This window comes from Zootoca vivipara, chromosome 12 (assembly GCF_963506605.1).
Source record: "Zootoca vivipara chromosome 12, rZooViv1.1, whole genome shotgun sequence".
Classification (NCBI taxonomy): domain Eukaryota; kingdom Metazoa; phylum Chordata; class Lepidosauria; order Squamata; family Lacertidae; genus Zootoca; species Zootoca vivipara.
The window spans coordinates 12,835,520-12,862,788 of record NC_083287.1 but is presented as its reverse complement, the minus strand read 5'-3'; the positions used below and the strand labels follow the sequence as shown (position 1 = coordinate 12,862,788).

Sequence of the window (27,269 nt, the reverse complement as noted above, 5' to 3'; positions counted from 1 at the left end):
CCTGTCTGCTGCCAGGATGGGAGAAACAAATCCAGCGAGAAACTCCAAGTGTTTCTACTTCTTCCTGCTTGGCTTCATTTCATCCCTCCTCCTTCAGTCTGCATCGGGTCGGGAGCTGCACTTTGTGCTCTTAGTAAGTAAAGGAAAGCAACTATTTCGTTACTACTGTGCATTTGGTTTGTGGGTTCTTCGAGACAAAATTCCTGGGGCTGTGTCCAATTTTAGTTCTACTCAGAGAAGACCCATTGAAAGTAATTGATATGACAAACTTGGGTCCATTCATTTCAGTGGGTCTACTCTGAGTAAACTTAGTTGGAGCCCACCCTTGGTGTGCAGCTCTCCAAAGGTTTCGTGAATTATCTAGACTTTCATGGTTTTCCTCACACCTATATTTACAGGAGTGGGGAACCTGTGGCTCTCCAGATGTTGCAGGATTCCAACTTCCATCATTCTTGACCAGTGGCCATGCTGCCTGGGGCTGATGGGAGTTGAAGTCCAACAACAGCTAGAGGGCCACACTTCAGTAAGACTGTACACTATAAATTAAAAACTGATGCTAACACAATCCGTCGGTCGCTTGAATTATTTTAAGATGCACATGTGTTTAATGGGGGAGCCTATGCCTCTTTAATAATAATAATAATAATAATAATAATAATAATAATAATAATAAGTAAAGGTAAAGGGGCCCCTGACCATCAGGTCTAGTCGTGTCCGACTCTGGGGTTGCGGCACTCATCTCGCTCTATAGGCCGAGGGCAGACAGCTTCCGGGTCATGTGGCCAGCATGACAAAGCTGCTTCTGGCGAACCAGAGCAGCGCACGGAAACGCCGTTTACCTTCCCGCCGGAGTGGTCCCTATTTTTCTACTTGAACTTTGATGTGCTTTCGAACTGCTAGGTGGGCAGGAGCTGGGACCGAGCAATGGGAGCTCACCCCATTGCAGGGATTCGAACCACCAACCTTCTCATCAGCAAGCCCTAGACTCTGTGGTTTAACCCACAGTGCCACCTGGGTCCCCCAATAATAATAATAATAATAATAATAATAATAATAATAAAAAATTTTTATTTATACCCCGCCCTCCCCAGTGGGAGCTGGGCTCAGGGTGGCTGACATCAATAAAATTACAATTAAACATAAAAGAAAGAAAAACAATTGATTTAAATGCAGATTAAAATACAATTTAGATTTAAAAATTGTTTTAAAATGCAGCCTCATTTTAAAATGGCCCAAATCAAAACCCAAAGGCCAGGCAGAACAGCTCCATCTTGCAGGCCCTGCGGAAAGATGTCAAATCCCGCAGGGCCCTGGTCTCCTGTGAGAGAGTGTTCCACCAAGTCGGGGCCCATACTGAAAAGGCCCTGGACCTAGTTGAGGCCAGTCTAGCCACCTTTATAGTAAAGAACATGCAATTTGCCTATAGCTTTTAGAGATGTAACACGCATCAGAATGTTAAAGAATATAAAGATAACAATTGAAATGCTTCCTTGCCTTCAAGTGTAATGAGCTCCTCTATAAACAAACTCCAAAAAGCAGCCATTTTAGATTGCTGCCATTAAGATGCTGCTTTATCAGATACATGAGGTTCAAAGGGAAGATAATCACAGCCTACATGTAAATAGATATACAGTTTTACAAGGTGAGCATAGGACGGCATCCTGATAGAAGGGATAAAACAGACTATTGAACCAGCTGAAGTCATGAGGACATAAGAGGCTTGCTGGACAGGACCAAAGGCCAGCCTAGTGTGTCACCACAATGACCAACCTGATGCCATGGAAGGTGGGAGATGACAGCAATAGCCCTCATAATTCAGTTCAGACCCCAGTTTAATGCTTTGGGAAACAATTTGCTTAGGTCTGATTAAAAACAAAGCTTTCTGCTTTCCCCAGGATTCACATAACATCCCTTATTATTTCATGGGCAATGCATACAATAGAGGTAATAGTAAGAAATCTCTGAAATTGCACAGTAAAGGTACCCCTGACCATTAGGTCCAGTTGTGACCGACTCTGGGGTTGCGCGCTCATCTCGCATTATTGGCCGAGGGAGCCGGCGTATAGTTTCCAGGTCATGTGGCCAGCATGACAAAGCCGCTTCTGGCAAACCAGAGCAGCACATGGAAATGCCGTTTACCTTCCCGCTGTAGCGGTTCCTATTTATCTACTTGCATTTTGATGTGCTTTCGAACTGCTAGGTTGGCAGGAGCTGGGACCAAGCAACGGGAGCTCACCCCGTCACAGGAATTCGAACCGCCGACCTTCTGATCAGCAAGCCCTAGGCTCAGTGGCTTAACCACAGCGCCACAGTGCTGGTGCCTTTAAAGCTGGTTTGAAGTGCAAGGCGGATTTGACCGGAGTGGATACATAGGCGTGTTGCATGGAAGCAGAAGAACTTGAATGCCCAGCATTTTACAAACAAACCCCATTAACAGAACTAGCAAATAGCAGATAAGGACAAGGTGATGTATTACTTCCACATCCCTTCCAAAGCAGGACCAGCCCAAGGCGTTTTGCTGTCTGAGAAAAAGAACAAGTCAGTCCCGTCCCGCCCCCGCATTCCACAGGCAGAAGCTGCCTGGCTTGGAAGTTTATTTTTATTTAATACTAGCGTTGGGACAGTATTCTTCACCACATCTAAGGACAGCAGGCCAACTCAAGGGTAGCACAGCAAGCTGCAGTACATACACAACTCCATCCTCCAATAGAGGGGAATGGTTAAGTGGCTCAGGAGGAAGGGGGTGGGCTACCACTGGTGACTCCCACCTACATGCCCCAGGATCTGAGTATTGTATATAATATATATATGATAAGAATAATATTGGAAAAAACTATTTTGAAACCTGCTTAACCTAAATCATATATCCCAGTTTCCAGTGGCCCTTTAAAGTACGCTTCACGCAGAGTATACACAGTCAGAAGTTGACCTGGCTAAGAAAACTCCACCAAGAGCGTAGGGTATTATTTCCCTTATATGAAACCCCTTACTAGCTGCACACTTGTAAAAGTATGCAGATGAAAATACAAACGGTTGGGTTTCTTTAACTGAAAAACAAACTGACTCTAAAGAGACTTTAAACTAAAGATAAATGCTTTCTCCCACTTTCCAAACCTCCCACAAAACTCCCATTAAACTACCCGAGAATTAACAGCAAACTAGCATTATAACTAAGCAACTCTCATACTAAGATTCAACTAAGGAATCTCTTAAACTGAGAACAACTGAGAGAATGATTTATTTAGAGATGAATCAAACTGAAAGATCTAACTAAGAGATGCAGAAGGCCTTCTGACAGAGCCTTATATACAAGAAGCAGAGCCCACGCCTGTGGGCAATTAACAGAAACACCTGTTTCTCTTAAACAGACAGTATTTACATTAGACCGGCTCTAAAGTAACTTGACTATTCAAAAAATCCAACACTGAGTTCTGTGGAAGAAGGCAGGTGGCGGGGGGGACACCCACTAATATTGGCTTTGTAGAGATCAATGATCACTGCTCAGAGCAGCTTTTGAGGCAACTTCGATTGCCTGGAGATGTTTGTTTTCTTTCTCTCATTTTACCCACTCCCCATAACTGCTTTACAGTAGTGGTCAGCGGTGTGGTAGCACTCACCTGATCTCCTGCCGCCCATGTTGCTTCTGCTTACCTGCAAGTAGATCAAAAGGGGAAAGGTGGCAACACAGGAACCAGGGTGCAAATGCGCTGGCAGGAGGCCCAGAATGGCTCTGCTGGTATGTTTGCATCTCACCAACTTCTTCTCCTCCTCTACCTCCCAGTGAGCTGTAGGAACATGGGCAAAGTGAGGTCAGGTGAGTGATGCCACCTTACCACCTGACTGCTACTGCTGCATATCACTGCTATTACAAAGGAGCTTGCGAGCCATCCAAGTTAAATTCTGGTGATCCTTCTCATCAAGTTGCTGAAACTACAGTAAATTGGAAGGCTAAAATTGTATTGGCTGAACAGACTTGGATAAATTATTTCAACTTTTCCCCATCGTTACCTCACAGCCTTTCCTAGTTTTCCACTGGCATAATATATTATTAATATTTAGCCCTAAAGTGAAGTTACGTTTTGGTGCTTGCTGAGTCCCGTCCCGTCCCCCCCAATTTCTATAATAATTATTAGACTACATAATAATTATTAGACTGCAGTGTGATGCAGCAGCTAAAAAAGCCAATGCAATTCTGGGCTGCATCAATAGGAGTATAGCATCTAGATCTAGGGAAGTAATAGTACCACTGTATTCTGCTCTGGTCAGACCTCACCTGGAGTACTGTGTCCAGTTCTGGGCACCACAGTTCAAGAAGGATACTGACAAGCTGGAGGGCAACCAAAATGGTCAAAGGCCTGGAAACGATGCCTTATGAGGAACGGCTTAGGGAGCTGGGTATGTTTAGCCTGGAGAAGAGAAGGTTAAGGGGTGATATGATAGCCATGTTCAAATATATGAAAGGATGTCATATGGAGGAGGGAGAAAGATTGTTTTCTGCTGCTCCAGAGAAGCGGACACGGAGCAATGGATTCAAACTTCAAGAAAGAAGATTCCACCTAAACATTAGGAAGAACTTCCTGACAGTAAGAGCTGTTCGGCAGTGGAATTTGCTACCAAGGAGTGTGGTGGAGTCTCCTTCTTTGGAGGTCTTTAAGCAGAGGCTTGACAGCCACATGTCAAGAATGCTTTGATGGTGTTTCCTGCTTGGCAGGGGGTTGGACTGGATGGCCCTTGTGGTCTCTTCCAACTCTATGATTCTATGATTCTATGATACTTTAACATTATTTGCCCTCTTTTACTAGATTTATAGGCATGGTGACAGAAGCCCTATTGAAGTCTATCCTAACAGCCTACACAATGAAAGCGCCTGGTCACAGGGATTTGGACAACTGACTAAGGTTGGTTGGCTTTTCATAAAGTTTGGTTTGGAAATTGTTCAAGAATTAGACTTCTGGAATTTGTACAAAATTTCATTCCTGCTCTAAGAGACATGATACCCCACCCACTGATAGTCACAGACTGCTGTGGGCCATCTAACCTGACCTGTAGTGGTCAGTGCCTGACTTATCCAACACCCAAATCCCTCTGAATGTGCCTGATTTGGCTCAGGACTTGGAACTCAGGTGAATATGGTACACGACCCTAATAAAAGGGGCAATGGGTCTGTGATATAGCAGTCAAGAACCTTCCGGCTATGGGCTTGATTAGGCCTGCTGGGCCATCCTATTTGGCCTGCAAGACCATTTCAGCCAAGCTGCACCCACCTGTCGATCACCTCATGCCGTGTTTTGGGCAGGGATCAGATGCACACAGGAAACCCCATTCACTCTCAAGTGTATCAAATCCCTTTCAAATTCAACCCAACATAGAAAGGCACCAGATTCAAACAGTGCCAAAGGTTGTGCCATGGTTGCAAAGGAACCATAGCTGCCAAGTACCCCGTATTCCCCAGGAAACCCCCGTTTTTCCTTACCATTTCCCAGAGGTCTCCCGTTTGAGCTCCTCTCCCGTAAATCTCCCTTAAATCCGCTCCTGCCGGCAGCCATTTTTCTGGTGCCGGTTTGCCCATCTATGGGCGCCAGAAAATGGCCACCACTGGCGCCGGAAATAGCTTCTAAGCATGTCTGGCAGCCAACTTAGGGGTGGCCACATGGCAGCGGCCATCTTGGAGGTGGCCGCATGGCCACCCCTAAGATGGCCACTGCCATGCGGCCACCCCCAAGATGGCCGTCAGACAACTTCCGGTGCAACTTCCAGTGCCGCTGCTGCTGCTGATCCTGTATTTTTCTGCGGGAGACTTGGCAGGTATGAAAGGAACCATCAGGAGCACAGTCCTGACCAATCCTTTGCAGCCAAGTCCCATGTGAAGTTGAGCCAAAGAACCATCAGGAGTGAACTGCCAACTGTCCATTTCCAGCCACAGCTTTACTTTGGGTGCCGTTTGTACTCGGCATCTTACCTTGTCATGCTGCTTTCAACTGGAATCGGATACTCGGGAGCTCTTGCTCACTCCAAGCATATCCAGTTCCCGCCAACCACAGTGCAACAGGGGGAGGCACCAAATTCAAATGGCACCAAAGGTTCAACTGTGGCTCCAAAGGAACAATCAAAAGCACATTCCCAATGGCGCACCTGCAGCTGTGGCTTTAACTTTTTCACATCTGACATCATACGATGTTAGGTGCTTGACAGGTGGGCAGCCCTACCATTTGCTAACCTGGCACATTGTTTCCCAAATTTAGGTCTCCAGCTGTTTTTGGACTACAACTCCCATCATCCCTAGCTAGCAAGACCGTTGGTCAGAGATGATGGGAATTGTAGTCAAGAAAGTTTGGGAAACACTGGAGGAATTGCTATGTTTGGATCTGACACTCTGGCAGAAATAAAAGCAGTTCCCTACCCCTGCTCTGAAATGTTTATTATTAAGAGCAAAAGGGTCACATGGTGGTTCTACCTGCATGGGAAACTGATCCCCTCCAGCCTCTGATCCTTTTTGTCACATTTCCTGCAATCGTCCCCTAGGAAAGCAGGAGGGGTGGGCAATGCTTGGCTCTCCACAAGGGCTGGAAAAGCCATAAGACTGGCTTCGAGAGGAAATCATGTATCTATTGTTGCTCCCACAGATTGGAATGCAGCAGCATTATGAACTTGGACAATACATAAAGAAGAGATACTCAAACTTCCTGAGTGCTGAATATAAACGAGAAGAGGTGGGTTCAGGAACTTTCAAGAAAGAGATTGGTGTGGTTCATAAGAACATCAGATTCTGAGAAAACCCAAGGGGTGCTTTGACATTATTCAACAAACATTTCAGCGGTGTTAATAAGTCTCCTCTGGCAATGGTTGCCACTACGGTATGCGTGTAGCATAGAGGAAATTTCTGGAGTAAAGCTTCTGGTATCTGATGATATTCAAAGGGAGGCATTCCTTTGGGTTGGCAGCAGACAAAGCACGGCCCTTGGATACTCTTATTCCTCTTCATCAGTGGAGGGCTCTGCTAGAGAGGATCCTTCAAAGGCTACCAAGAAGATGCCCTCAGATCCCAAGACACCCTCCCATGTCTAATTAAGAGGTTTCTGAGTCCAGATCCTGGGTCTTGACACACTCCCTTAATGCTTTCTAGATTTTGATCCAGAGTACCGAAACTGATCGAACCATTATGAGTGCCCAAGCAAACCTTGCTGGTATGTACCCTCCTACTGGTGATCAAATCTGGAATCCTAAAATCCTGTGGCAACCTATCCCGGTGCATGTTGTACCAAAGGAAAGCAATCCGGTGAGTACCAGAGTCACAACCAATTTTGTCTGCCTTCCAGGCTCTTCCTCAGAAACATAATATACTGGAAAGTGTGTGCAAATGTTCGTTTAAAATAAACATTTTCCTTAATCAGAGATTCTGCAGCAGATAGAAGCAGCACATTACCATTTGTAGCTCATTTATTTATAGCCCTGCCTTACTTTCTGCTGAAGGAAACAGCATTTGAATTTAGGATTTGGGTGCCAAGCTCCCTTTGAGGATGTTAATTTCTTGACTGACACAGCGAACTGTCTGGTCCTTGTGTAGGGACAGTGAACAGCTAGCTGTTGGCTGTGTTGCAGCCGGTGTGATGTTGCAGGGCCAATACCAACAGTGATTTAAATGTGTACATCAAAACCAGACAACTCTGCATCCACTGTACTGCTTTCATCAAAGCATAATGCTGCAGTTTGTACATGTATATAAAGCTATATAAAGCTTTCTGCCTATTACTATCATATTTTTTCATACAACAGTAGTACCGACTGGACTTTCACAAGCACCAAAATATATTGAGCTGTTTCAGAGCTGCAAGGAGCTTTGGCAAAGATCCAAGCAGTACCTTACGCCACACTGTACGGTGCTACTTAAAACATCTGAATCTCTACATCATGTTATGTTTATCTGCCCTATGTACAGTTCGGCTCGTGCTAGTATACTAAACTCCATAATCCAGCCTATGGCTGACAAACCAGTTGACCTACAGCTTGCCTGGGTTCTTCAAGATGTGGATCCTTATATTACTCTACAGGTTGCTAAATTCCTAATAGCCGTCCTCTCATACAAGAGACGGAATGGAATGTTAGCTGATTATTTATAGTTATAAGAATTTTCTATAATGACATTAGGTATTGATTTTAGCGTAGTGCCTAAATTTTTAATCATAATCTTAAACTTTTCTTTTTGAATTGTTAATATTTGTCCTTGTGAGCTATGAATTGTGTTATATTATTTGTGGCTTGTACGAGTCCGCTGTTTTATTTGATTTATTTTGTTGTGTTTTATGATGGGCGTAAAGCCGAATAAACATCTTTGTCTTTGTTCATACGGTGCTACAGAAAGCATGCAGTATCTTTTCTTGCTTTGAGGTTTTTGTAGCTTTGGAGACTAAAGGACATTTGGGAAGAGTTTTCTTAAAGGCACAATGGAGACACATGTCTCCCTTGCAAGTCTTGAATTGTTTTGAGGAAACAATTTGAGGTTCTCCCTTACAACCCATTCCCAGCACTATCCTGATAGGCAGGTTATTTACCAGGGCGAACTAAGAGAGTTTCATCAGTCATCATCATCATCACCTGTCAAGTAACAGGAGAGCCAGGAATAATTAGCTTTCATTTTGATGCCTGTTGGTTGCATGCTGCTGCAATTCAATTGGGCAAGAGCTACTACACCAGTCATGCCATCAGCAGGAAGGGGGGGTGGACAGGACTCTTCGATAGCATATAGATCAGGGGTAGGCAACCTAAGGCCCAGGGGGGCTGGATGCGGCCCAATCGCCTTCTCAATCCGGCCTGTGTGTGGACGGTCCGGGAATCAGTGTGTTTTTACATGAGTAGAATGTGTCCTTTTATTTAAAATGCATCTCTGGGTTACCCTGTTTCTCCTATTTTAAGACATACCCATAAAATAAGCCATAGCAGGATTTTTAAGCATTCAAGGAATATAAGCCATACCCCGAAAATAAGACATAGTGATAGGCGCAGCAGCAATGCCGGCCGCAGCAGGAGGAGGAGGAAAAAAATAAGACACCCCCTGAAAATAAGCCATAGTGTGTTTTTTTGAGGAAAAATAAATATAAGACAGTGTCTTATTTTTGGAGAAACACAGTATTTGTGGGGCATAGGAATTCATTCATTTCCCCCCCCCCCCCAAAAAAATATAGTCCAGCCCACCACATGGTCTGAGGGACGGTGGATGGGCCCACAGCTGAAAAAGGTTGCTGACCCCTGATATAGATTGTGACACGGCTCTGCTACGATTCCTAGAGCTTCCTGGGAAGAGGGATTGACTGGGAATTGTAGTTTTGTGAGGTGAATAGGGGGTCTCCTAACAAACCTCAATACCCTTAACAAACTACAGTTCCCAGAATGCTTTGGGGGAAGCCATGGCTTTTGAAGTTGTGTAATTGTGCTTTAAATGCATGGTGCAGGTAGGGCCTGCCTTACTTCCTCCTTCTCTCCTTCCCCCTCACTCACCCTATACAGAAAAGGGCCCATATGCTATACAGTACCCACAGTCCAAGAGAGGATCATTTTCATTTGATTATTTTTTTTAAGCATATGAAGAGTGGCTATGTAGGAAGAAAATTCATTCCAAGCCTCTGCCCCCAAACTACTAGCTATTTATCTATAATGTGGTGACAACAGCACCAGTTTTTTCTAAAGGATGCAGAGAGTGGTATAGGGATGGGTGAACCTGCATATTTTGTTTTCTCTCAGTTTCTCATTTTTCCAATCTTAAGTTCAGTTCTCCACCATTGCACATCAGTTTGCCATTTATTTATTTAAAAAATTCTCTTTAAAACGTATCAGAAAAATTCTCCATATTTTCCCATTTTTCTATGCCATTTTGTCTAAGATAACATTTTAAAATGCATTTTCCACTGATACCATGAGTTTTTATGCTCACCGTGCTAGCAAATGTCTTTTTGTACACATTACTTGGCTGGAGAACTACATTGCAAAATTCAGAAAAGTGTTACTTTCTGAGGCCAGTTGTCTTTCAATTTATGTATTTAAGTGCAAACTGAGCCAAAAAAATTTTCCCCTTCCCTAAAAGAGGAAGTAGGCAAACTAAATAAATAAAAGACCTAGGAGTTATTTAGGAGAGGTGAAGGGGAGGAAGGGTGAGGAACAGCTCAAGTAATTCGTGTTGTGTCAGGGAGATTCAGAATTTTAATTTTTTTTGTGCTTTTATTCAGTCAAGTTTTTAACACAATTTCCTCAGTTTTGTGCAAATTCATTTTGCTTCTGTTAACATGGGAACATTTCTAAAGGGAAGTGTTGTGATATGCCAATGAAATTCAAAATTTCAAGTGTTTTTATGTTGTATGATTTGATGGTCTGATGACAAGATACAAATAAACAAACCTACCAAACTATGGTTTATATCAGGCATCCCCAAACTTTGGCCCTCCAGATGTTTTGGACTACAATTCCCATCTCCCCCAACCACTGGTCCTGTTAGCTAGGGATCATGGGAGTTGTAGGCCAAAACATCTGGAGGGCCACAGTTTGGGGATGCCTGGTTTATATGACATTTGGGACTCTAAATTCAACAAAAACGGAAAGGGGTGGAGTCTAATAATTGGCAGTTATCCCCAAGTGAATCTCTTAGACCTATTCCTGGTCACGTAATCTGTGCTGTGATGAACTGTAGGCCTCAATCAGGTTTCCTCAACCTTGGCCCTCCAGACGTTTTTGGCCTACAACTCCCATGGTCCCTAGCTAGCAGGACCAGTGGTCAGGGATGCTGGGAATTGCTCAATTGCTGTCACTTTGGAGCTGCTCCTCAGGAAATGTGATGCAAGGGCAAATGGCTGATGTTCTCTCTCTCTCATTGTCTTTTATTCACTCTCCATGGCCTCTCTCTCAGTTCTCTCAGAACTCAACTCTCCCCTCAAAATCTCCTCACCAAAACTCCCTTGTGTCAGGCAGTGCAGTGTGAAACCACCCCATGCCCAACTTCACAATTCTGACAACATTCCTCACGCAGAACCAATTAGCTTTTTAATTTTTAATTTTTATCTTCTTTTATCTTTTTGAGGGTGGAAACCACCAATGGGAGAGGTGCCTCTTTTCACTAAATGGTGGGCGAGGGAGTTTTGCATTACTCATTAATCGAGAGAGAACACTGAATATTAATTTAGCTTGACTCTGAAGATGCTTCCCTGCCAAATAGCTGCGGTCTTGATACCACACTGAGTAGCCATTCCCAAAGCTGGAAAAGCAAGAATTATATAGCACACATTTTGAGGGATAAAAAGTAAGAATTGTTATCACCTCTTCCCCACCTTCTCTCACCTGTCTTGCACTCATTTCTGGATTTTGGCCTGCAATGTTTGCTTCAGATGTTGGGAAGATAGAAAAAGGGACTAAACTTCTTAGGCTCAATTTCTTGATTCATAGACTACTTAACACCACACAGACTGTCTGACATGAGTTCTAGTTCCTCACTGGGGTGCCAAGCCCATGGGACGTACTTGCATTTATGGTGGGAATGCTCAGAGGTTAAATGCTTTGGGGATATAGTATTCCATGAAACTGGAACTATTATAAGGTGCCAAGTGACACCTTCTCCACACCTGGCAATATCTCCTTTATTCACTGAGGATTACACTGCTTATGTACATTAAGGAATTAGTTGGGCGCTTTCTTATTTGAAATTCACAATTGCAAAACGCTAGAGGGAGTTGATATGAGCGAACCTGGATTATTGGTATGGGAAGGTATGGGACATATTGTTACCGGGTTGGGGGGGGGGGTGACATTCAGATGAAGAGTGCTTAGAGGCCAAAGTAAGAAAGATAGATTTATTTTGGTATGGCATGGTTGTGCAATGTATGTTAATATACAGGAACATGGGAAGTCTCCATATGCAGCTTCTAAACAGATTTGGATTATTTGAGTTCCATAGGGGTTCAAATCCACTTTATAGTGTTTTCAGTTTTGGCAACCCTATGCCCGCAGATGGAAAATGGAAAAATAAAAATAAAATAATTACTCAGGTGTTGATTTGACGTATTTACCTGAGTAGATCCCCTAATGAAGTTGTTTTGTACATGCCTGCCCAGAGAGATAACTCTAATCCAAACTGTATTTGTTGTAATTATATTTTGCTTTCCTTTTTATATGGTTCATGACAAAACGTGTCTTATTTTCCTGTATGTTAAAAATAAGTTAGCATTTATTTTAGGGGAAAAAATTATTAGGCTAAGCAAAAAAGAAAAACCAAGTCAGTTCTCAAAGTAAGACCAATGTTGCAATACTGTACGTCATTCTGACAACCAGAAAATATCTCAGTGATCATCTTCACTTTATTCTGTTAGTATATTAACAGCATGCCTATTCTGAAGCAGGTCCCATTCAGTTCAGTGGGGCTTACTGTATGTGTATGGATGGCGGGATCACTAAATCATATGACTTCTAGCCAATGAACCGCTACAGGTTATGAGACAGGTATAATTCAGAAATGGCATCATTGTGACAAACATCAATCCTACATAGAGATAAGCACTCTACAAAAACCTAGCCGAGAAGCTTGAAGTGAGACAGAAGGCAGTTACAAGTTGTGTTGTTGTTTTTGTTTCAGAAATTACGCTATCCAATTTTTAATTGTCCACGCTATAAGGAACTTCTGAGGGAAACGATGGAATCAAGTGAATTCAAAGCCAAAATTCACCCGTACAAGGTACACTGTGCAGGATTGGGGATGGATATTGTGTCAGCAATATTTCCACTACAGCCTAGACCCAGACATTTCAAACTCTAGTGGGTAATTGCATTGCTGTTAGATTAGACCTCAATTTATCAAAACCTGCTTACTTAAAACAAGTGTGATATTTCTATATGTATATATATTTCTATATGCATGTCAAATAAACACAGACCCAATTCAGATGATCAGTTCAGATGGGCAATTTGCCCACACATTCTGTACTCACGCCGCCACCTCTTCCTTCCTGTGTTAGCCAGGAAATCTTCAGTCAACCATAATCTCTACTTATGTCCAAACTGAGAAATTAATGGTTACCAGGTTCGGAACAAGCCAGGATCTTAAACTAAGGTTGCCATACATCCAGAATCTCCCAGACATACCCGGAATACAGTCTCACCTTGGTTGTCGAATTTAATCCATTCAATTGGAAGCCGCATCAGACGTTCGGCTTCCAAAAAACGTTCGCAAACCGGCTGGGTTTGTGGCATTCGGGAGTCAAAACATCCCAGTACCAAGGCGTTTGACAACAAGGTACGACTGTACTGGTTGGAAGCAGTGTCCGGGCGGCAAAATGTCCGGGAAAATCTGTACATATCTTAAACCATGCTTTGATGTTGGTTTAGGATATTGCATTTTTAGGCCTGTTTATCCCCTTTGGATGGAATGAGAAACAATGGTTAATTAAACTATGGTTAATTCTGGGGTAAATTGTGGTGCACTGAAAAGGGGGTAAGGAAGGTGCTGTGTGCCCAGGCACAAGGTTAGGTTTATATCTCAGCTAGTTATTAAGCCACAGTGTTAGTACAGAGCCTATGGCTGCAATCCTCCACACAGACTGCAATAATACATAAGATGGATATGAATGTGACTTACCTATATGGAGAACTGCAGCCTATGAAAACTTGAGTGGCACGTGACTACATTCTACAGACGTATCCATGCTTAACAGTGTGCAGAATCATAACCTATGCGATGAAAATATTAGAAAATCTTGGTGTCTGATTTGCAACTGAAGTATTTGTGTTCTCATTTCTTTTCAGGATTTTATGGAAACAATAGGTTTATATTCAGGATATGACCCTCAAGTTCTCATGTATTTGGTCAATTTCAAAATGTGGCACGTACAGGATACTTTATTCTGTGAGGTATTTTTCTCAGTTTTTTTAAAAATCTTTACAGTTTTATTAAGTTCTCCCATCAGAAAAGGTAAAACCCCTGACTTATAATTAAATTATTCTGTGGCACCTAAGAAAATTAAAAGGGGTGAATGGGTTCCTCTACAAGTGCATAATAGTTAAAGAAAATATGGAATGTTTTGTCTACATGTAAATTTTATATGGCTTAGAAAAGTGATGGGAAGGTGGATATTTTTGCAACTCATTAGAATATTTTGTCAGATAAAGGTAGGATTTCCAGAAAATGGTAGCAGGTACTGGGGCTGTTCAGATGTAACAGTAAACCATGGTTTGGAACAGGATAATCTGTGCACACACACCCATGTGTTGCTGGTCTACATCTTCCCCTGCTTTCCTAATGGGAGCTGGAGTTCAGCCGTATCTGGTAGGTCACAGATTGCCCATCTCTGATTTAGCAGACAAGCACAAACCATAGTTTGCCTTTTCAGATAGAATGGCAAGCTATGGTTTGACATGGAACCAAGATGTGAAGTTCAGAGAGCAACGGGAGAAAAGACAGCAGGGAGGTGAAGGGAGAGATTGTATGAGCTTGAGTCTTATTATAAGGGCATTACATCTCAACAGACATTTGGGGTTACATCTCAACAGATCCAGTCTATGGGACCTCAATCTGAACTGAATGAAAACTTGCTCAGACTTAAAAGCAAGGCCAGAGACAGCAAAAATATAAAGCCAGATAGAGCTTTATTGGCTCTTCAAATCACCTGATCCTGCCTGAACGCTTCTGATCATCAGCACTGATCATCACCATTCTCTCTGCCTTCAAGTTTCCTTGGTAGCTGCAGAGAATAAAGCTGCCAGGCCTTGTTTGCAGACTCCCAAATTTGAGCCCTCCAAAGCCTTACTAGTTTTTATTCCATCGAAGAACAAGGACTATATCAGGGGTCCCCAAACTAAGGCCCGAGGGCCAGATGCAGCCCAATCGCCTTCTAAATCTGGCCTGCCGACGGTCCAGGAATCAGCATGTTTTACATGAGTAGAATGTGTCCTTTTATTTAAAATGCATCTCTAGGTTATTTGTGGGGTCTGCCTGGTATTTTTACATGAGTAGAATGTGTGCTTTTATTTAAAATGCATCTCTGGGTTATTTGTGGGACATAGAAATTCGTTCTTTTTTTCCCCCTTCAAAATATAGTCCGGCCCCCCACAAGGTCTGAGGGACAGTGGACTGCCCCCCTGTTGAAAAAGTTTGCTGACCCCTGGACTATATCAACCATGTAGTTTGCAACAGTTTTTTGTGGTATGGTTTTTGTGTGCAGGAGAGCAAGGTAGAATCCATACTGTGATTTACTACTTAGAGGGATCCTGGGATCCTGCCAGAGTCAGAAAGCAAATCCAAGTGTGACATTGATGGCTGGAGCCCTGAGGTTAGGGATGGGTGAGAAAATAGTTCAGTCTGCATTTTAATCTGAATTTACGGAAATTGCACTTCCTGAAACAATACACACACACACACCCCAAAAAGAAACAACAGCCCAACATGGCAATAAAAATGGAGCTGCAAAGGGAGGTATTTCAAAAATAAGAGTAATGTGCTTCTTTCTATTGCAGTCTATTCACAATTTGACACTTCCTGTGTGGGCTACTAAAGAGGTAAGGGCAAAACTAGCTGAGCTGACCGTGTTATCCTTGTCGTCGTTCTTTGGGATTTACAAAAGAGAAGAGAAGGCGCGGCTGCAAGGAGGTAACCAAGGCCCTTTCACTGAGGCACTGTCATTGACTTCTCTTGCTGTGCAGCACACTGTAGCTGAAGCAAGACAAGCCTTAGGGCAGTGATGGGCAACCTTTTGAGCTTGGTGTGTCAAAATTCGCCAAAAAACCAAGCATAACTCAGGTGGTGTGTCACTTCGCTAAAAAAACCATAATTTCACGATATTTATAGTTTAAATAACAAAAATGTATAATTGTAATATATAACTGTATTTAATAAACCAAAAACTAATTATTTAACCAAACCAAACCAAAAAACCCTTATTTATCACAAAGTGCCCAAAGTTGTTGAGCTTTTTGGGGGGAGCTGCTGACCAAAGTTTTGGAGTTGTTTTTTGGGGGTGCAAAAGTTGCTTTGCTTTTTTTTGGGGGGGTGGCCCAAAGCTGCTGCACTTTTTGGGGGGAAAGATAACAGAAATAAATGACAAATAATACTTTTCGCTAGAACTAACACGCAGCACTGACATAGTCTGCCAAAGCACAAAAAAAACCCAGCACAGAACAGGTTAAAAAACGAACGCTGTTACACCCAATCATAGTCTGCCAAAGCACCAGAAAAACAGCACAGAAAGGGTTAAAAACCAATCTCTGGCTACCAGCAACAACAAAAGCGGAGACAAGCTGTAGGAGGAGCGGGAGAACAAATGGGGGAAAAACAACAAAAACAGCATGAATGGGCCGAAGGGGCGCGTGCCAGCAGTGAGGGCTCTGTGTGTCATGTTTGACACGCGTGTCATAGGTTTGCTATCACTGCCTTAGGGCTTGGATGCTCTTAATCGATGTAACTGCTTAATCGATATATATAACTTAATTAACAAACAAAAAAAAGTCTTAGTGGGTTGATCAGTGCAAGCCAATTTTAACCCGTGAGGGAGAATCTTAATTGAGGGAGCAGTATATTGGGGGGGGGCACATGTTCATTTTGTTTCTGCTGTTTTATTGTGGAGTTTGCTGGGCTTACAACTCATCCTTGCCTCTCCAGTTGAAGGATGCAGGCTCTGGACAGGGGTGGCTAACTGGTGGCCCCCCCAGATGTTGTTGCACTCCACTCCAAATGCAAGAAGCATCTCCTGTGATGACTGCAACACTAACATATATAGGATAAAGCAATCTCTCAGGTATCCTGGTCCCGGCTGTTAAGGACCAGTACGAAAACATTAAACCTGGCCCAGTACCATGGTAGATCCCTCAGTGTAGATCCCTCAGCACAGGTGTTATGTGCTGATGATAGGTCCAACAGCTGCTCACCTGGTGAGGCGGGGACACAGCAATAACCTCCTAGCAGTAACAAGAATGTATGGGTTAGGGTATTTTTTCGTATATATTCATATATACTTTTCTACACATTTTTGTGTCTATTTATTTTTCTTCTTCTCTTTTTCTTTGTATTGCTTTATTTCTTTATCATTGAAACCTTTTAAAGAAAATTTTCAAGAAAATATTCACACACACACACACAAAAGAGTCAGCAACAACGTTTGGGCTGTGTGGTGCACCAGCAGAGAGACAAACTGGCACTCCCACCAGGGACCCAGCATCAAACTGGCACTGTGTCACTGCTGCCGGGAAGTTATTGCTGTGGCTCCGCCCCACCTGGTGAACCACTCCTGTACAGGTTGCCCCAGTTAGCATCCTAACTACCATATTCTGCACCGGATGCACCTTCCAAGGCAAGCCCTGGGGCACCCCCATAGAATGCATTGCAGTTTTTAGAAAGCCTGGAAGTTTTTAAAACAACTGAATGGGCAAATTATTAAGTGTCTTTTAACTGCAGCTAAAACAAACCATTTGGAACTTGGAAACAGCTTTCCCAGTTTTGCGGATCCATCACCTATATGCCCAGTAGATTGTGCAAGCTGATAATACCTCAATGCAAACAACATGGTTATGATGTAGTATCCAACGCCCACACAACCTGAGGCACGGAAGGAAACGCTCAGGTGTTGCTTGACCTGAATTTCATCTCACTGTATTAGACGAGCGTTCCCATCACTGCACTGACATTTCACGTGGCCTCCTAATTCAAATTATTGGCTGCGTTCCTAGATTCCTAAAGTGCTTACCTTTGGCTGGATCATGCCCCTTACTTCTAGCTTTGCCTTAGCTGCATTGCAGTACTTGTGTTTATATTATTTCAGCACACTCGTGATGCTGCAGTAAATGTATTTATTTCTAAGTATCTCATTATCATTTTTTTTCTAAATCTGTAGTTGGCTCAGGAAAGATAAATATGTTGTAGTGATGAAAACTAAACAGTCTGCGATTGTTTACATTTGATATGTAATTTTCTTGAAATGGGAAATTTCAAGTCGCATCTTATTGGGGTTTTTTTTTGGGGGGGGGGGTTGTATATAAAAGTATTTCTATATGCCCTTATCCTAAAATATCCGGCTGGTGTACCGCATTGAAACATGAACACCATTTTAAAAAAAATTAAAAATGCAGATAATCGCTAAGGTGACCGGCTAAAAATAAAAATTAAACAGCTACAAAGACCTGTCAGCATTAAAAGATCTTCATGAGAAGCCTGAAACTCAAAAGTGAGGGTGCCTTCTGAGTCAGCATTGGACCAGCTTTGATAAATGCCCTGACTTCTAGTTGAGCCCAGTTGAGTTTCTGTAATGTAAGGGACCGTTAGCAGTGGTCCTCTAAATGATCTTAATCATCTTGCTGGGATATAAGGGCTGGAATTAAACTTACTAAACTTTACATTTGCAGCTGGATTTGAGCACCAGGGTCCGTGTGAGTTGTAGAGAGTCCATTTAAGTACACACTGAATTATCATGATCTCTGGGCATAACTATCTATTTTCCAATGAGAATCGCAGTTGAAAATAGCATCAGTATTGGACTCACAACTCACCCAGGGCACTTACTAATTGCATGCTATCAGTGATAGATGATTGGATTTGGAATTATATCATTTTGAGTGCTTGTATCCCATGCTATAAGGACATAGCTGCCGCTCTTGGCGATTTTTCATTTCAAATAGAAAGAGGCAACAGGAAGACAATCTAGCAAAACTATTCTAGTAACTATTGACAGTTTTTAATTCAAAGCTATAAAACACATCAGACTTGGAGTTAAGTACTGTACTGATAAATTCTGTTTATTTCAATTTAGAGAAACAGGCTGCATCCCTGTATGCACTTACCTGGGAGTGAGTCCACAGATCTCAATGGGACTTACTTCTTGAGTAGACATGTATAGGAATGTGCTTTTAAACATCTGCTTGACCCTCCTGTTGACCAATGAATAACAAGTATTAATTGATTAAACTTGTACACTGCCCTTCATCCAAAGAGCGCAAGGCAGCTCACAACAAGAAAATACAAAGCAACAACACAAAATACATAATACAACAAAAACAAACCAATATAACCCCCCCCCTGAAAACACATTATAAAGGACATAGAATGTTTAATCATCCAAAGGCCTGGTTATAGAGAGACCCATGCCAATTTTGGTGGTGCCCTTGTTAATTGGTGGAGATTGCATAATTGGCTAGGATATTATTGCCATTCTTTATGATATTGAATCAATTATTTATTTATTTTGCTCCTTTCTATGCTATCCTATATAGAAACCTCACACATTACAGCACAATCCTAACTTTGACTACTCAAAAGGTCATTCCTCTTTAAATTCAATGGGCTTACTGCCAGATCAGTGAGATTCAGACTGTAGGTTTAGTAATTTTGCAATCCCCCCCCCCCAACAATCAATATCAACACTATCTCATTTATACTAAGGTCTCCTCGTGAAAAATATTCTAGAAAAACTCTCCAGGGCTGCCAAAGGTTCAGAAAAGAGGAAAATGCTAGTCTATTCTGCAGTAAGTATATTTCTCCCAAAAACTTTGATTGAAGTTGTGGTCATAGTTAGGCTGATCAATCTCAATTGGAATTTACAGTGTAATCCTAGACAAGCCCACTCTGAAGCAAATCCCATTGAGTTCAATGGGCCTTGCTCCCAGGTACGTGGGTATAAGATTAAAGCATTAAGCAGTTTAAGTCTGTGCAGGATTCAGCACTGCATCAAATTGGCTTTGATGTTTAAAACCCCGAGATCCTATTCACTCTCTAGCAAGCCTAAGACCAAATGTGCTTGTCAGAAGCTGGAAATGAGAAAATGGGCCTATCTCTCTGTCTCTGTGGATTCAGCTAGAGCAGGGGTGGCCAACTCCCAAGAAACTGTGATCTACTCACAGAGTTAAAAACTGGCAGTGATCTACCCCCCTTTTTGGGGTTCAGGTCAAAGTTGAGTTTTTTCAGGGAGGAGGTAAAATGTTGAGTTTTTCTTAGGGGAGCCACAATTGTTCAGCTTCTTTGGGGGGAGCCAATGATCTACCAGTGATCTACTGCAGACATCCAGTGATCTACCGGTAGATCACGATCTACCTGTTGGACATGCCTGAGCTACAGTATACAGCTTCAAATTAATCGTTTTAAGTGTGCTGTAAAGTGCATTATACAAATGTGACACTAGATGGTGATGGTGAGCTGTGGCAAATTCTATATATTTTTCAAACTTTTAAAAAAAGGATTTTCACAACTTTTTAATATGTGTCTAGATTCTCTCTGTGTGTGTGTGTGTGTGCGTGTGTGTGTGTGTGTGTGAGAGAGAGAGAGAGATGGAGAATGGGTGAAGGAAGAAGATATGCTACACATTCTCAAGTTTGCTGAACAGTGTTCTGCATCTAGCAATTAATAAAAAGGTTTCAAATTACCGTAGCAATATCACCAATAGTTACCTTTAGAAGCTACCTTCATTCACAATACTTTACAGATGTATGTTTGGGTTTATTTTTCACAGCACGACACTACACTTGGTGCCTTGCAGATGGCACTCAATATCTACAACGAAAAGCTGCCACCATATGCAGCTTGCCAGTTTTTTGAACTGTATCAAGAAGATAACGGGCAAGTATTCTATTGTTTCCTCAACAATTGCAACTTTTTCCGTTGCAAATTTGGGAGGGGGGGTGAATATGTGTGCATTCAAATTCTTAAATTACATCCATGCATGGACAGTTCCCCCAAAATGCATGAAGCTTAAAGGTAGGGCCAAAAATCACAATGGCGTTTTGTCTACCTAGCTTTTTAAATTTATTTATTTTTAAATCTCTTAGTGACTAATGTGGTTAAAACATGGACAGCAATATAGATAAATAAGCATAGCCTAAAATATCAGCAACCAAGCTCAGCACCAAACAAGAGTCCTTAGGAGTGTGTGTCAATGTCAGGGCATCTCAGCCAAAAAGGGCCTGTCAGAGAAGCATAGAATTGTAGAGTTCGAAGGGACACTGAGGATCATCTAGTCCAACCCCCTGCAATGCAGAAATATGCAGCTGTCCCATATGGGGTTCGAACCTGCAACTTTGGCTTTATCAGCACCATGCTCTAACCATACCTGCCAAGTCTCCCACTGAAAAATGCGGGATCAGCAGGGGCGCGGCACCGGAAGTTGCGTAGAAGCAACTTCTGGGGCCGCTCTTCCCATATGTGGACACCGGAAATCAGGTAGAGCAGCACCGGAAGTCGCTTCTACGCATGCCCGGCAGCCATCTTGGTGGTGGCTGCATGGTGGTGGCCATCTTGGTGACGGCCGTCGCCATGCGGCCACCACCAAGATGACCGCCGGGCATGCGTAGAAGCAACTTCTGGTGCCGCTCTGTCCGATTTCCGGTGCCCACACATGGGAAGAGTGGCACTCAAAATGGAGGCTCCCTGGCAGGTAGCAAATCCGGGGGATTTCCGGGATTTTTCTCCATTCGGGAGAACAGTGGGAAACAGATTAAAATCCGGGGGTTTCCCGCGAACAACGGGATACTTGGAAGCTAAGGCTCTAACCAACTGAGCTATCCATGCACATCTCGCTCACCTCACTTCGGAAGCTGGGGAGAGCAGGAGCTGAAAATGTATTTCTATAAGGATCTTAATAGCTGGGTACCCCCCAAAACCCATTTAGTTTAAGCCCAGACTATTGTAATAACTGAGAGTTTTTACGTAATTGCCATACATTGCCATACATTGCCCAGGTCAAGACTTGAGATCTGCTTTTGCCCATGTGGTATTACAGACTCTGGGTTTAGTTGTTCTCGAATAATTGTGGCTGTCAAGGCCTTTTCATTTCATTCCTGAATAGCTCTCCTCATATTGTTATAATTTAATTTATGCTACATTTTCCTTCTTCTTTTTTGGTTCTGCAAACCAGAGAGCAAACCGTTGAAATGTATTTTCGGAATCACACTATGAAGGACCCCTATCAACAAACCCTTCCAGGTTGCTCATCTGCGTGTCCACTGCCAAAGTTTGCTGAACTGGTTTCCCCCATCCTAGTAGACGACTGGGCCAATGCATGTGGGAAGGTAAAAGGAAGAAAAGGTATTGTAATTTCCTTAGCTAGCCCACATGGTCATCAGTACAGATATGGCTGAGAGCTGTATATTGGCTACCAATATGAAAGCAGGGCTGGATCTACACTGACCTTTTAAACGTTATTAGAACAATATTAGATGTACCTTTCTAAAATGTCACAGGGCACACTGATGAATTAAAAACGTTCCTACCTTGTTTCCTCCATAACAATGCAGTTTCCATTACTGCTGGTTCCTGGTTTCTCTGCAGCACTCTTTGGTGTCACATTTGAATAACACATTATTAATGTTACAAGCAAAATGTAATGTGACCATTACGTTATGAAAAGCATTCCTTAATCCTTCCTTAATGTTAACCATGAGTGTAGATCTGCCCAGATGTGAGCAATTGATTACTCAAGGCAAAAGTGTCCACAATTTGGGCGGTGTTGCTCCAAAAAGCATTGCCAATTAGTTTTGTTTGTCCTCCAGTGACGTCATCACGTTGACAAATGATTGCACTGTGATTTCATCCTGTTTCATTGTATAGTTCCCCAGCTGGCTGGTGATCACTCAGAAAATGCAGTAATCAGAAGCCACAAAGGCTAATTGTGGCAGCAGGCGGGAGAGGAAAAGGAACAATAAATATGAGTGAAAAATCACACATGGGTGTCGCAGTTTGGGGGGAAAGAGGCAATATTGTTAGCTCAACAATAGTGTTATGAGTTTGGAGGGAGGGGAGAGTAGGCTGTATGCCAAGACCGTTATAACCCCTGGATCAAGTAAGTGTTAAAATATAACCCAGGCTACCTTCCTGATGAGGTGATCGCCTGGGGGATGAGCCATTAAGGGGAACAAAGGAAAGGGGCTCTGTGCGAGGTGGCAAATTGATGGGGGCCCTCACTCAACTTGTAGTAGTTAGAAAGACAAAGTCAGAGCTGAGATCAGAGAGTGCAGGAATGTGAACTAGAAAAAAAGGAGCAAGCTGGAGAGAGAGTCAGAGCAATGTTTGATTTCTGCTTGAATCCAAGACTGCAGTTATGGGAGAAATGAACCTATTAGGGTGTTAATGCTGCGAACCCCTCTATCATAGGCTCAGGTTGTATATATCTGTAAATAAACTATATACAGTATCATAAAGAAAACACAGTCTCTGCTGTGCCTCGTTCCAAAGGAAACACGAAGCCTAGGTAAGCACCTGGAACCCCGGGAATCTTGCATCACTCAGAGATTGGGGTGGCGCACAAGAACATATATCAAGCCTCTTTAAATGTCTCAATAACCTCTACATTTTAATCAAGACTCTCCAGCCAGATTGTGTGATCAAAATGCACTATAAAATGGGCATACCTAAGGGCAGGTTGTTCTACAAAAATGTGTACATTAGGCATACAAAAATGTGTTTATTAATAGAAATTCACACAAAAATGCTGACAGGTTTTTATCAGGATTTTTTTTTTAAAAAAAGTGTGTTTTTAAAATTGCTGCAGAAGTGTGGAGAGCTGAATTTAAACCTGGGAAAATGAGAAACTAAGAGAACTGAAACTCACAGTTCCATCCACCCCAGAACAGATTTTCTAACCACTTGCTCAATATTGGTAGCTGAACTGGGGGTGGGGGGAAGAGAGAGACACAAATGCCAGGTGCAGCACCTGTTTGTCCCTGTTCTCATCCAGCCTGATTCTGAGCCCTCTTCTCCCGATATAGGGCATTGGGCTATACAATCTACAGTTTACCCATTCTATTTCCCCCCCCCAAAATTTTTAAATTCCTTTTATAATAAAACATATAACAAAACACAACATGCAAACACAAACTATAAAAAGAAAAACAATAAAAGAACAATAAAAAACAACAATACAAATACCTTGTCTACTTTACTTAACATTGTTATACTGACTTCCTGAGATCCCCCCTCCCTGATTCCATTCTAAACTCATCTTTAGCAATTTTCATAAATATATCTTAAACCATTTTCAAAACTTATAAATTATCTCTTCATTATCAATTTCATTATCACTTTTCTCTTCATTATCAATTTCAACATTTATTCCTGACCTATAATTATTTCAAACAACATTATCTTCTATTTCACCCCCCTAGCCTAAAGCTACTTCCCAAAAATATCCATAAATTTAAACATTTCATCATTTTACCTAATAGCATTTAAACCTTTTGTTATCTACTTCTACCCCCTCCTCCCCTGGTCTCAGAGTCTCCCAGTCAATTCAGCAAGTTCCATAAAGCAGCCCAGTTTCAAACAATCTTTACCTATCAGAAAGAAAATATCCATTTTCCTTTGTCATCCCACTCCCAATCTAACACATTTAATACCCACGCTTCCTTCTTTCCCCCTGGTGCCCCCTATTTCTCTAGATTCTGCAAATTGCCAACCTCTGATGTTAACATTTTCCAATCCTCTTACTAATTTCTACCTCAAAAAAGGGTCTTGCTCTCTCATCTGTGAGGGAGCAAGATTCCTTAATGGCTCTTGGTAACTTATTTTGGTCTCTCGGCTCATGCTATTGATTTCTATTCCCCTTGGATTCTGTCCCACATATGGATCCTGTTCTCCCTCTCTCACTGAGAGAACAATGTTCCATGCTGGATCTTGGTAGGTTTTTACCACAACTTGATCTTTTCCTTCCATTTCTTCTTTAAAAACATTTACATTGTCCACAACAGTTAAATGTTCAACTTTCTTTTCCTTTCCTTTCCTTTCGGGGATATCCATTCGTTTTTCCTTTTCCACAAAAAATTGGTTCATCCTTTCAATCTGTAATCTGTTCTGTTGTACCTCGCTTCTGATTTCCCATAACAATTTTAAGACTTCCTCTTGAAAGACAGGTGTTGTTTTGTCTGTTGGCATTTTTCAAGTTCCAAATTTCACGGGCGCAGCCAAGGTTGGAAAACAGGAAATGGTGCAGTTTATGTCTCCAAACTTAAACAAAAATTGTGTCCAAACTGGCTGCAAAGTATCATTATAAATTCCTCTTAGTTACTTTATACCCTTGTAACCATTTATGAAGAGAACAGTTACAGGTCTTATTCTTAGCTGTCAAATCATTTCTATTCTCCTCACTGCTAGCAGGTCACAGTCTTTAAGAAGTAAACAAATTCCTTTCTATTGTGACATCATATTGGTATCTCGCTGATCCATCCAGGATGCCGATTCCAGCGTAAAAGGTGGATTTCCCCAGTCCAAAATAAAACTTTACAGGGATTTTGATTAAATGCAACTATTCCCCCCTTTACCCTGCCTCAAGGGGAGGATTTAAGTCCAATCTTTGGAAATTTAAAAAGTTCTAAACATCTTTCCGGCTTCGCGAAACGTAACTGCTTCTCAGCTCTCTCAGTGGGGGAGATCGACTTTCATTTTTAGATCTCTTTCCCGTGGCCAAATTCTTCAAATTTTAATCCAATAAATCGCATTACTCATGGTACAGTCCTTGAATTTAGAAATTACTTTGGAATAATTGACCGCTGGTGCCACTCAGTCTCACAGCTTTGTGCCGTCAGAGGAAGCGTCTTTGTCCGATGTGCTGCAGCTCCGACCCCCCTCGCTCTCAGGGGCTCAAAAGAGAGCCTTACCAGGGAGGGGGGAGCCCGCTTTCTGCGCCTGCTGGACGACCATGTCCCCCAAACGCTCTATTTGGGGTTCTTTAGGGGGTCCACTGCGCTGGAGTGGTTTCCCCCATCTCTGACGTGCCGAGGTCCGCTCCGCCAAACAGACCTCCGACTGTGATGGCCACGCTGTCAACCGGAAGTCCCAGTTTACCAATTCTAGGGCTGTCTCAGAGCCTTTAACATGACTTAGCTGGATTAAATAGCTATTTTGCTGCCACAAAATCCAAAAGCCAAGGAAGGGAAAGATGAAAAGGTTGAGGGGATAAGTAAAGAATATTGCAATAGCCTTTTAATTGTTTCTTACAGGAAAATGTTCCCAATAAACCAGTAAATAAATAAATGAGCCGGCTTTCAGCCTGTGTGGACGTTGTGCATCAAAGAAAGAAAGAAAGAATATGCCTAACTGGAAAGAAGCGGGATGGAAGAGTAAACTGAGCTTCTGGAACATCTTGAAATGTGACACTGCACTCAACAAATCCCAAATGAAGGATCTCTTTTAAAAGGCTGAATTGGATTAATAATAATAATAATCCCGCTGCCTGGTAACACTTCAACAATAAAGATTGCTTTAAATAATAAAGTGGGGTTTTGGAGTTCACTTATTTCATAGAATCCAGAGAGCCGAAAATGCCATCTAGAGAGTGCTGTTTCTTAGCAAGTGGCTTCCATGTAGGGAAGGAAGTTTGTGTGGGTTCTGCTGCAGGCAGCAGGAGAGATCAGGTGGGAAAGCCACTTTGAGAAGGAGCAGCTTGCACCCTGCAGCCAAAGGCACCCCACCCCTAACTTATCCTGGGAAGATACAGTCAGCCCAGTATCTCCATCTTCTCTCCTCCTGGGCCTTTTCATTGCTTCTCCTTCTTGCTACCCAACCTCTCTTTCTTCCTGCCTCTGGTTGTCCAACACCCCACCCTCTGACAGTCCTGGATCACTCTAGGACAGGGGTGTCAAACTCAAATTCATCGGGGGCCGCATCAGCAGTTTGGTCACCCTCAAAGGGCCGGTTGTGTCTGTAGGACTATATGTCCACTCTTTATTATCATAAATTATTGTCACTGCATTCAATTATTACTGTTTTTTGTAATAATGTAAGCTCATTCCCGCCCCCACGCGGATCACATTCCTGCATCGTGGCGCGTGTGTGGGAGGGGATTTAAACGAGGGAAATTTGAACAAAAGGTGGGGTTCGACGGCTTCCGGGTGGGGGGGCTCAACTAAACCTTCAGCAGGAAGGAGAAAGCCACTGCTGGGATTAAAAACCTGCAGATGGAAAGAGGGCTTCCCTCTCCCGCCCTGCGCACACCCAAACCCCGCTAGGCAGGATGCCACACGCTGCAACCCACCCCATGCTTTGGAGAGGGGCAGGAACATGCAGTGCAGCGCCAACTCCCTGCTTTGCTTTTGCATCCTCCCTCCTCAGCGCCAGAGTCCCTTCCCCTCGCGCTGAGGGAGGGCAGCAGATTTCCCTAGGAGGAAGGCGGCGGCAGCCCCAGCGGACGTGCATCTTTGCCTCAGAGCTGCTCTTCCCCCCACCCGCGCTGTTGTCATCTTCGCCGCCGCCTCTCCCTACCGGGACTGCAGGCAGAGGAGGCTTGAAAACCTCCCCCCCCCCAAAAAAAATCCCCTCCCACCTACTCAAACCGCGAGGC

General features: G+C 42.9%; 1 protein-coding gene across 2 annotated transcripts; it reads left to right on the top strand.

Moving 5' to 3' along the window:
- Positions 1–26,184, top strand: LOC118091969 (prostatic acid phosphatase). 2 transcript variants are annotated; one of them, XM_035129625.2, is made up of 11 exons: positions 1–133; positions 4,803–4,898; positions 6,624–6,710; positions 7,124–7,276; positions 12,608–12,706; positions 13,774–13,878; positions 15,481–15,613; positions 19,391–19,473; positions 20,454–20,560; positions 21,855–22,008; positions 25,930–26,184. In XM_035129625.2, exons 1-11 carry the CDS (start codon positions 17–19, stop codon positions 25,960–25,962), a joined length of 1,167 nt encoding a protein of 388 aa, XP_034985516.2. In that variant the 5' UTR covers positions 1–16; the 3' UTR covers positions 25,963–26,184. The 2 variants fall into 2 exon arrangements, with proteins under 2 accessions (XP_034985516.2, XP_034985515.2); XM_035129624.2 differs by having other exon boundaries at positions 21,855–22,024.
- Positions 26,185–27,269: the final 1,085 nt, after the last annotated feature.

Bases quoted from the DNA above. Each gene is read 5' to 3' on its own strand.
- LOC118091969 (XM_035129625.2), top strand. From the start codon at position 17: ATGGGAGAAACAAATCCAGCGAGAAACTCCAAGTGTTTCTACTTCTTC. The intron at 19,474-20,453 runs GTAAGTATATTT...TATTTTTCACAG, and splicing joins AAATGCTAGTCTATTCTGCA to CACGACACTACACTTGGTGC. The intron at 20,561-21,854 runs GCAAGTATTCTA...TCTGCAAACCAG, and splicing joins CTGTATCAAGAAGATAACGG to AGAGCAAACCGTTGAAATGT.